General features: G+C 41.7%; 1 protein-coding gene across 1 annotated transcript in view; it reads left to right on the plus strand.

Moving 5' to 3' along the window:
* The window catches only part of PRKCZ (protein kinase C zeta), a gene marked incomplete at both ends in the record, with an annotated part of 39053 nt that extends 35032 nt beyond the window's left edge, over positions 1–4021 (plus strand). The window contains 2 exons of the mRNA XM_079545393.1: positions 2466–2581; positions 3934–4021. Coding sequence (XP_079401519.1) covers positions 2466–2581; positions 3934–4021 — 204 coding nt within the window. The remainder of the gene's footprint in view (positions 1–2465; positions 2582–3933) is intronic.
* Between the last annotated feature and the right edge of the window lie 7206 nt (positions 4022–11227).

The following is an 11227-nucleotide window of genomic DNA, read 5'->3' on the forward strand; positions in this document are numbered from 1 at the left end:
GTTCAGCAGTTTACTACCTCTATTTCCTGGCTATATGAGCTGGGGTGGACACAGAGCGTGGGAGAGAGGTGGAGGAAGGGCTGGGTGTGGAAGAACTCTGGCAAAGCTGTGGTCAGTGATGTGTGGGGTTTGGGAAGGCCAGAACTTGAGACTTGCTTTTTCCTGAGGCACTGATCTGGGTCGGTCTCTGAAATCACTGCAGTATTTTCCTTAAAGACAGACTAACAGCAGTGTAACCTTTAGAGTATGTAGGAAAACTTGTTTGCGTTAATGTGAGCTAATTTGTATGATATTCTTGTACTTGGTGCATTTGATAATTAAGCTCATCGGTTCTCATCATGGCGAATCTGCCTATGAAGATTTTTGCTATCTGTTGTTAATCGGTAGAATCACTTATTTAGAATGAAAGGTGCTCTTCATTTTTATTTTTATTTGCTTAGTTTTCTTATTTTCTTAACGTTTCTGATTAGTGAGGCGTTAGAGATGTGTAGATGTTTCACATTTTAGAAAATGTTACACTTTTTTATGCACTGTTTTTCTCTAGAATAAATACTTTGCTACCTTTGCATTGCATCCCTAAATTATGTATTTGTTTCAGTTTAAGTCATAGCGTCAGCATATCAGTAACTGTAGGCATTAGAGTTTGGTTGGTTACCTTCCCATGAAATGTGTGTTTGCAGGGCAGAGAAATAACATCACGTGACATTAATGATGTGACCTCCTTGAAATGCCATGGGTGCTTAGAACTGCGTGCTGGAAGCATTCACTGCTCTGGCTGTGCGTGACAACGCTCCTCAGTTCACACCGTGTTCTGATGATTTAAGTTCTTGCCTGTGGTGTTAGTTGGTATTGTTTACCTCACTGATTTTCCAGACTGTAATGCTTCAGAATGGCTTGTTTGCTCGTGTGGAGGAGTTGAGCAGTAGCACTGACTTGGCTGCTGCTTGGGCTGTGTCTTATGCAGGAATTAGAACAAGCGTTTGCCACGTGGTAGAGCTGGTAAGAAGGGCAGCTAATGCTGCCTTGGTTACAGCATTTTGTGTTGAAGTGTGAACGGAAACCTATTTAATTTGTTTTTTTCTTTTCTCTTACGAAGCAGTGAGAGCACTTTGTTTTTGTTGCTGTCGTTACTTTAGACTACACTGTCAGATATCAAGTCATGATGAATTCTATCCACAAATATTTGATGTATGATACCTTAAAGAACCATGCAAGAAGTATACAAATCCATTAGAACTGCTTATAGACAATCCTACAAAAACTTGATTTATTAAAACTTTGGATGCTTCTTACTCTACAGTGCTTCAATGGGGAGACGTTCTGCATTACTTCCATTGTATTACTGTGGTAGTGCTAGTTTGTATTTCAGGCAATATGTGATTAGTTGGCCAGGTCTTGCAGCATCTCACTGTGGTTGGCGACCTGCTCACAAAGCAGGGTAGATGTGTGTGGGCATCCTCTTGCTTTTGGAAGTCAAAACACCCGTCCATAACTTCCCCTTAGAACAAGCTAAGCAAGGGGGAATTCCTGTTTTTAACTGCTGTGGATAGATTTCAACACATCACAACCTGTCAGCAGCTCCTGTGTCACTCAGAGCTGTGATAAGAGCAGTCTTACGACTCTGGGTGATAGCAGGGATTTGCCTTAATAAATGAACTATAGCTTCTGTTGAGCACACTGCTACTGCAGCAAATGAGAGAAGGTTCTTAATGATTAGAGCAGCATTATTTGAATCAAAAGTGGTTTTTTTGCGAGTTTTGGCAGTCCTTGATATGGCAGATAAACAGTGGCTTTGTGTTCTCATAGCAGGAAGCATTGTATGTAAATACACTTAAAGTTGCATTTTAATTGCAAAATGAATTTCTGGGTTACTTTAGCTATTATGATGGCTCTTGCTTTTAACGAGTAGCCATTGAAGGGGATGTTAGTAAAAGCTGCTTACAGTTTTGTTCTGTGCTGGAGCTAACATTAACCAGTAAGTCTGGATGTCTTGATGTAAATGCCTCTGCAAGAGGCAGCTTTAGAGATGCTTATAGGAGGGGGGAAAATGTGAGAGATTCTGGGAGGCTTCTTGGCTTGAATGGAAAACTTCTGGAATGTGTTGTCAATTTTAAATCTTCAACCAGATTTACAGAGCAGCAGGTTTTTTTTTCTTAATTTATATGGTGAGAGACTTGAGAAACAGCTTTTCTATTATTCAAGTTTGAAGGTAATTTCTGATTATTTCTCCAGTTGTTATCCTTTTGCTGCCTTTTAGATGTAATCCAGAAGCATGTACTGTTCAGTGTCAGTCTATTAGAAAAAAACTTACTAGCATGTTTGTACCTTCCACCAATATTAAAATATAGAAATAAGTAACTATGGTTACACATGTACTTTCAAGCCAATTTATGTTACTTTTAGGGAGTTTACAAATTACTGAATATCTGTAACTCTTCTTCCTCTCCCATTGTATTTTTTCCTAGCTGGAAAAGAAGCAAACAACCCCTCCGTTTCAGCCTCAGATCACAGATGATTATGGTCTGGACAACTTTGATACACAGTTCACCAGTGAACCTGTGCAGCTAACCCCAGATGATGAGTAAGCTTTCTTTTTCCCTGAATACAGTCACACATTAAATTTATCTTAAGTTATAAAAGTTGTTTTCTCATAGTGATCTTTAAATATGTACTTAGCTTTAGTACATAGTCAATGTCTTCAAGTATTCTACAACTTACCTTACTTTCCGTATATTAGAAAATTGCTCATAATCCCTAAGTTGGTCAGAACACCTCATTAATTTACTGTTGGGCACGTGCTTGCTCAGCATCAACATTTAGTTCTAACCCAGGCAGTTTGAGTCTTAGATTGTCCAAACTTTACTAAAGAAACTGTACACAGTTTGGGGTATTTACAGAAGTGCTAACAGTTCAAGTTGGAAGCTTGACTGATGTCTGGAAGGACGAGGAGAAGCCCTGTGCAGTACGGGGCAAACATCAGAAGAAACGTTCTTGTAGCTGTCGCTTGTGTGCGAAGCATTATTGCGTGGTGCTGTTTTGTCACAAGTACAGTGAGGCTATTTGCTGCTTGTCTGGCACTTTGGTGCAGATCAAAAGTGAATCAGGAAATGCTGAGCTTTCCCAAAAACGTGAGACAGATAATATTGAAATTGCAGTGCAGCAAGAATTTTTTCAGGAGAGCTTTACTGTGAGAGAGCAGGAAAGCTTTGCTTCTACTTCATACGCTTGCTTTTTATTTTCAGTATTTTTAATTTCCTCTGCTTACTTTTTCCTTATTAGGCTAAAAGCCCTGTGCTGTAGACTATACTGCATTTGTTTTCCAAACATCTGCAGCCTGCTGCCTTCTTCACATTTGAAGAAAACCAATTTGTTGTGTTCTAGAGTTGTAACTGGATTCTGCAGAGCTGGTTAATGAAGGTGTGCCCGGATCAATCTGTGGCTCTTTTTGGGTGCCTAATAAAGCTGATTCTGAAGTACTGATTTTGGAACTGGGCATTTAGTAATGGATTTACTATTCCTAATTTACCAGATACTGCCTGAAGTGCTGCATGCAGTTGTGTGCCATCTGTGCAAGAGGCTGTTGCGTGTCGTAACTATTAGCAGGCACATTCCAGCCTTGTATGCTTCTGTGTGCTTCCCTTCTTCCTTGCTGCTACACAACAAAGCTGAACTTTTCTGAAAGACAACAGCATTTCAGAGCCTCTTTGTATTAAAGTGCCTGCTGCAATCCTAGGTTGGCCCTGTGAATGGGATGAAGCATGAGTATGAAATACATCTTCAGAGGTGTCCCAACCTTTTGTCCCATTTGTTGATGCTTCTGTATGTCTGTATGACACAGCTTCCTGTAGGTATTCTGCTGTTAGCTGAGGAAAACAGACACGGCAACACCACTACCTGCAACCAGTAAAATGACATTTGTTTTTTGTTTTTCAGAGATATAATAAAACGAATAGACCAGTCAGAATTTGAAGGATTCGAATATATTAATCCATTGTTGCTGTCAACGGAAGAAACAGTATGAGGGAAAGGCATCTTTGCTGTGGACGATGTGAATGACCTTAAATTTATACTTACCTACAGTATATGCATGCGAGGCTGGGAACTGTAAGATTCTGGATGGAGACCAATGATTTAAAAAAAAATTGCTGCTGAAAATCAAAGAAGAGAATAATGATTTTGGTGGGTGTCTTACCACCACTAAGTTATTCTTAAATTCTGGGCACTGACACAGCTGGCTTCATTAATGAAGGAATTTGCATTTTGTGCCTATTTCATGAAGGATTGAAACACTCATTGCATCTCTGGGAAAGGAGTTTCTGGACAAGTTTGAGAACTGCACGCTTTCTACAAACATTTGATGCAATGAGTTCCAGTTGAAGAATATTAGTGTAACATCCTGAAGAATAAAATATATTACGGTGGTGTTGAAGCTTATTTTTGATGCCTTTTTTCACAAGTGGTACCTGTCTAAACGTCTCAGATGTATTTAAAAGGAGTTGTGTTTTATTAGCAATCAAAACATAAGTTTGGGTACAAGATTTAAGTGCCTAAATGGATAAACTGCATTGAAGAGTTGTTACATATTTGGAGCGTTCTTAAACCTGGTAAGTTCTGCTTGTTAATATTCAAGTAATCATTTACATATAAACATGGTTCACAGCTGCAACCTAATGTTCACTTGTTTCTTTGTAGAATTTGACATGTGGAGTGACTCAGCAATATTAATTCCGAGTTAAATTGTACAGTATCAGTTTCCAAATCTGTTGTTTTAAATTCCAAATCTACCAAAATGTATCAATTGAAGAAAACTAAATTTGCACAGGAAGGATTTCTGGAAATATTGAAGCAGTGCCTACACCTACAGTGATATTGTGTACCAGATCTTTGGAAAGTATTCTCATCAACAGCACGAATACTCAGAAACAGAGAGGAAGCATTAATAATAAAGCATAGCCTTAAAGTTTAAATAGTGAATCTAGAATAACCATAGCAGTCAGCTTTCCTGAAAAGCACACCTCCTGCTTATGATAAACTGTCTGCTTACGATTGCTCAGTGCATATTAATAAACTAATCATTCTACATAAAAGAATGGGATGTTTTGGTAAAAATGGTTTGCATCAAAGTAGTAACTTTTCTTTAATTGAAGAACAAAGCATACCCAAGAACTTGGGTACACAACAGAAACTGTCAAACCCCTTCCTGTAGAAATGGGGTGGGCTGTGGGACAGGGAAGGTGGGGAAAGGTGTGTGTGTTCCATCCAGGTCAGTTACCAGCTTGGAAAAGCTCTGTCACTACGTATGGGAATTGGTGTGCATTGCTATCTGAAATGTCAGATGCTTGTGAGGACTCACCTGCCTCTAAAGTAACAACGTGAGGCACTATTTCTTTTTGCTGGGTTTTTGGTTCGCTATATGGTGTGGGTTGTAAATACAAAACAGGAAATATTGAGAAACCCTGTGCCATGTCATCTCGCCTAATTTGGTGTAAACTGCAGGACAAAATGCAACACTCTCACTTTCTTTGTATTAACATCTGGTTTTCTCAGGGTACAGCATTGCATTAGGTGCTGAACATGACATCTTTTGGATTCACATCCAAGTCATGAGGTGCTAGGATGAGACTGCCAAAACATTGTTTAAAACTTTCAATTAACCATTAACAGTCCACATTTTGTATCCCTTCATTAGCAACAATTATGCAGATGTGTGGTTTAGTTCTATTAATCCCATTCAGATCTAAGTTGTGGGTTTCTCTCAGTTGACTGTAGCTTTTTGTATTAAGCAAGATGTGTTTTAATCAGCACTAAATAATTTAACCAGTGAGAAGTACTTGCCTCAAATGCCTGGATTTTAGATACTTTATCTAGAAGACAAAATCTTTTAAATCTGTCATTTTCAAATTATTTTTTCCTTCTCCTTGTCAACTGCTTTGTTTACCCTGAAAACTTTTTGTTTCAGTTCCCCTGGTTAAACAGCTGATCAATAGCTACACTAGCGACTGCAGGCAGCTCATGAAAGGAAACGGGGCAGATGAAGCTGTCCTCTGATGTGCTGAGGCATAGAACTTGAAAGATTATAAATGTGATTTGTTGGTTTTTGTTTTTTAACCGTGTTCCCGGGTGGCCAGAACATTTTTGGGAGGGAGGGAAGGCAGAACAGAGACGTGTCTGCTGAACAAACATTGTAAAGAATACTTGATTTATTTAAAAACTTACAGGCATTTACAATGTTGCTGTGTTGCCAAATAGTTTGCTGGATACAAGTTTGGTTGCTCATGTGCAAGTGTATGAATAATGTTCTGTTCATAATGAAGGGGAAATTTTTTATATAAAGTACTTGTTTTATAAATAAAAGAAAATGAAGGATGTAATGTGTGGTTTAAAAAAAATCCTAATATATTGCAAATGGATCTGGTTATGATATATAGTTGTCTTATTTGAAATAGTAAATGAAAATTCTAGCTAATATAATGATTGTAAAACAGTAAATATGTTCTTGTAGTTTTGTATAATTAATTAGTTGGGATCTTTGACCAGTTTTATTTGTGCAGAAGATGGTATACTAATCCATAACAGCTAAGATCATTTATATTCTTGCACATCTATTAAAGACTTTAATGAAAAAGTTAATTGTTATTATTTATCAGTAAACTGAGCTATGTCCAACTTGCACTTTTTAAAGCGACCTTATTGTAAATTAAAAAACCTGCAGAATTATGCCTGTACTTCAATGCTGTAGTCTGTTTATTCAGTGGACTTGGCTCGCATCTGAACTGCTGGCTCTTGAGGTCCAGAAGAAAGGTTTGCTGAGACAGAAGTTCAGATACTGGTTTGTTGTGCTCTTTCACGTTGCACAAAGGCAGCTGCACGTGCTTGTCTCAGCTATTTTGGTTACGTATGGGAGGATTTAAAACGATCCCAAACAACAGGCAGGTGGCACTTGACCTTCTCAGTTCCTGATAAATGATATTTCAGGAAGTTTGAGACAAGGACAGGTTTCCTTGACACATCTTTCCTCTTCCTTAGAGAAAGGTTCATACTCGACTTTGTCCCTTTGCTCTTCATCATTCTGGATTTACCACACGATATCATCTGTGCTTTCAGATAAGCATCTAGCAAGATGGCCATCGATATCCAATTGTGACAGCCTGCAAACAAAAAGAACTCGGTGAGATAGAGCCAAATAACTCAATTTATGCCACTCCTCCCCTCCTCTCAACTCCTGTAAAATCTCGTTGATGAAGCCTTTCTTTTGTCTCATTCAGCCTTTCAGAGAAGGACAGTATTTGGCAGACATAGCCTGCAGTGTTCGAGGACCTGTTCAGAGCCGTATTAGTTTTCAGCAACTGCAAAAACCTAAATGCTAGTAAGTGGTGTAATTTCAAGAAAAAACATAACTCACATTGTACAGTAAATTGTAGAGTAGGTGCTAAATTGCTGGAAGGGAGATTTTTTAATAGAGGTAGTTAGAGAGTAATGGAGGGCTGAATTCTGCCATTAAAAAGCCAAGTAAAAATTTTGCCTACTTGGTTTTCATAACATCACATAGAATGTAGCCAGAAGTATTGCTTTTTGTATAGATGGAAGACAGTACAGAGAAATAAGAGACTCACGTTTCACTGAAATGAATCAGACACATTGGGCAGCTGTCAAGAGTTGAAGATCCTTCACTCTGATGTCCAGAATTCTCCTTGCAGCTCTCATTTCCAGCCATGCTCCCCAGAGGAGGTTTCCTTTCTGCAGGCATGCTTCTGGTCTCACCAAGTGAAATGCTGCTTTGATGCATTTGTGCTTGAAGCTCTCTTTTCTCTTGTCTTCTGTTCTCCTTGCTGTTCTGCACAGTCCCTCTGCAATGCTGCTGAATGCTTGGAGCTTTTACAGCTCTTTGTGACGATGCCAGGTAGCATGTAGAAGTTTTATGCTGAGTGTCTTTAGATGGCTTGAGATCTACATCTGCCTTGGAAAAACCTCTCGTGTCTTCCCAGGCCGTGTTTTTTGGATCTGTATTAGTTTTACAGCATCTTTGCTCAGATGCAGAAGGTAAACTTTTCAGTTCATCTTCTTGGTCCCATTCTTCATGTAAATGCTCCGTCTGTGTTTCTATTAGCTGAGGGGAGCTAAAATCTTCTGGTTTAAAATTTTGTTCCCTGTGAAAGGCTGGAAATGATGTCCAGTGGAAGTCTTTCATTCCAACTTTGAAAACTTCTTGGTTTTGTAGACTCTCTTCCTCAGAGCTCTGTGACATACCCACAATGTCTTCAGAACAAATCCATACGCTAAAAACAAAGCTGGACATACTAAAAAGACAGAAAGCTAGACTACATGGGAAGCAATGAGCATCTTATTACATCTATCTCCAGCACCTGCAAAACAATTAACAACTTCCCAGAAGAGTCTTAACATTTCTAAATAATTCCCACTGAACACAAATAGGATGTTCTTGTACGTCCCACAGAGAATGCTCACCTGCTGTTGTTTAGGGGGAGAAAAAAGATCTGCTTTACAAGTGCAGTGTCTTGTATTTTAAGATTGTATTCAGTAATGGAGCAGTGTAATACCTGATACTGTGTAATTAGTCTATTACCATTTACGTTTTCCCATTCCCTTCCTTTAGGGACGTGCTGGTACTTATGCCTGCACAGAGAACCTCTTTGCAGGAATTGTCCTTACGTTCCCTGCAATGTATGTAGAGTAAAGAGCTGCAAATCATCTATTTAAAAGTCATTTCAGAGCGTTGTCTCTGATACCCTCATTCAGATTGTCAGTACTGTAAGCATGGCACAAAGCAAAGACAAACAGGATACAATGCACTTCCTTTACCTTTCTGAAGAACTCTGGAAAATGGGGCACTGTTTGCCAACTTGTGCATTGCAAGTCTTGACTGATGTTCCTCAGTAGCAAGCTCCATGTTTTTTCACACTCATTTAAATCATTTTTTTCAAACCAGGAACTTCTGTCGGTCGATGCTCTGAAAAGCAGGGGAGTTCCAGTAGTGGGGGTGGGGAGAGAGGGAAAAAAAGTACATAGCTATTATTCTGCCTCTTAATTCATCTAGCGTAGTGCTGAGGTTTCCTAAAACATTCATGTTCCTAGCTGTTGCTTTAGCAACAGATGTTCTAAAATCAAATGTCCGGTAGCTGATGGTATATTAACCTATTTCAGCCCAACACAATAGCTAAGCATGCTGACCTCCTCCATTCCTGGCTAAGCACAAGGTAGGGGTTTTGTGATTGCAGACTGGCATGCCTCTTCCATTTGCACTGCACAGAATTCCCTTTTTACCTATTTTCTGTTGATCAAGTAGCACTGTGTGCTGAAGGTAGCATTATATTTGACAATTTTGGCATGTAAAACCACAGAGAGGCACTTAAAAGCTATTTGTCAGTAGGAATAAGTAAACCAATGCAGACTTCTCACAGTTTAAAAGAAGTGAGACTCCCTGTGGAGGAAAAAATGTTCAGCTGTTTATTGTGCCACTTGTTTATCAAGGGAACCTTTGTCTAGCCTACAGCAAGCTTCTTCTAGAACAAGGAGAAATTATTTTGTCTGTAAGCTCATTTTGCAGCCTACCCTTGTTTTCCAAATCATCCAGTAAAAGCATTACATTCTACTTATAACAAATGAGATATAGGCACTTATTTTTGTCTTCATTTCTGAGTGGTACAGTGAAGTGTAGCTGCTGTTTTCTTCTCAAAGACCAAACGTGGTACCTGCTGAGCACGGAATCATTGTGTGCACTGAGGAAGGCAACGCTTCCTGTGTGTGCTCGGCTGCTCCCACGTGGCAATCTGAAATTACTGATTAGCTTTCTAAACAACTCTATCTAATCCTTCCTAGGAAGGCATTAGAAAGGATTAACCATAAAGTAAGCATAATAAGGGTTTTATGCGCGCAGGGTTGTATCGAGCCAATTGGAAGAGGAAGGATTGTCAATGAGAATTGTGCTCTGCTCTTCTCACTTCTGGCTGAAGCGTTTTCTGGGCTGGCAGCCCTGAGGCGATGCTGAATGATGAGGACGATTCTCAGGAACACCTGAGGAGGTTTTGGAAGGGCCGCCTCTGACCGCAGGACCTCCTTTCCTCCATCCTCCCTTACCCGAGGGCTGGGAAAGAGAAACTCTTCCTGCTCTGAAGAAAGCCAGCTTCGTTTTCACACATCAGCTTTCCTCACCAGTCCCGCGGTGGCAAGGGCAGAAGGCGCAGGGCCCGGCGCGCCGTAAGTGCGGTGCATTTCAAGTTTTAATAAGACCTCGTGTGCTTTACGAAGGGACCTCAAACACAACCGCACAACGTGCTGGAGACGCAACGGCGCCCGAGGCGCTGCCCGCGGCCGCGTAAGGCGGTGCTGCCGCTTCCGCCCTCCGTGAAGGCGGGAAACGCCTCCCCACGCCAGGCCCCTTTCGCGGAGCCCTTCCCCGCCCAGCCCGCACTCACTGGCGCTCCCGGCCGCAGGCTGTCGGCGCCTTCCTGGCCTTGAGGCGCAGCTTGGCGGCTCCTTCCTCAGCCATGGCAGCGGCACGCGCGGGGACGGTTGAGGAGGCGGCGCTGCGCGCGCTCGGCCGTTGGGCGGAAAAGGCGCCGCCTCAGCGCGGCCGTTGGGCGGCTCCGCTCCTCCTGGCGGGGCGCTCCGCCCTCAGAGCTGCGCCGGCTGAACGGTGAGGGAGGCGGGCTGAGCGGGGAGGCGTCGCCCCGACGCGTGATGGGCTCTGCTCGGCCCGTAGCGAGTTAACATCTCCGGTTGGAGAGCTATCTCCTCAGTAATAAGTTGTGTTTTTGTAGCGTTCGGGTCAACGCGGGGGTTGGAGCGGCCGCCTCCCGCTCTGCGCAGCTGTGAGGGAACGGCTCACAGCAAAACCCTGCGTGGGTCTTTGTGCCCGCAGCAAAGCGCTGCGTGCTGCCGTGCGGGGCTGCAGCCAACAGCTGCAAGCTCAAGTATTAAAGTAGATTAAGAATACATCTCAGGTCTGATTCCTTCTCCAGAAGAAGCGATGCTGATCAGTTCTTCTGGCAGGACGGTTTTGAGTGTTTTTCTCATCTGCTGCAGCACCCCAGAAGTAACTGTGATGCTTTTTGCTTCTGCCGCCATTTAGAAGCTGCTTCCCTGAGAGAGGAGATGAGGTTCCACCCTGGTTTTCCCTTCCACCCTGGCAGGGCAGGCACTATCAGCATCCCAGGCAGAACCAGGTGAGAAGTGGTTTTAAGAAATGGTTTGAAGTTGATAGAAATGG

The sequence above is a fragment of the Tetrao urogallus genome, assembly GCF_951394365.1.
Source record: "Tetrao urogallus genome assembly, chromosome: 21".
Classification (NCBI taxonomy): domain Eukaryota; kingdom Metazoa; phylum Chordata; class Aves; order Galliformes; family Phasianidae; genus Tetrao; species Tetrao urogallus.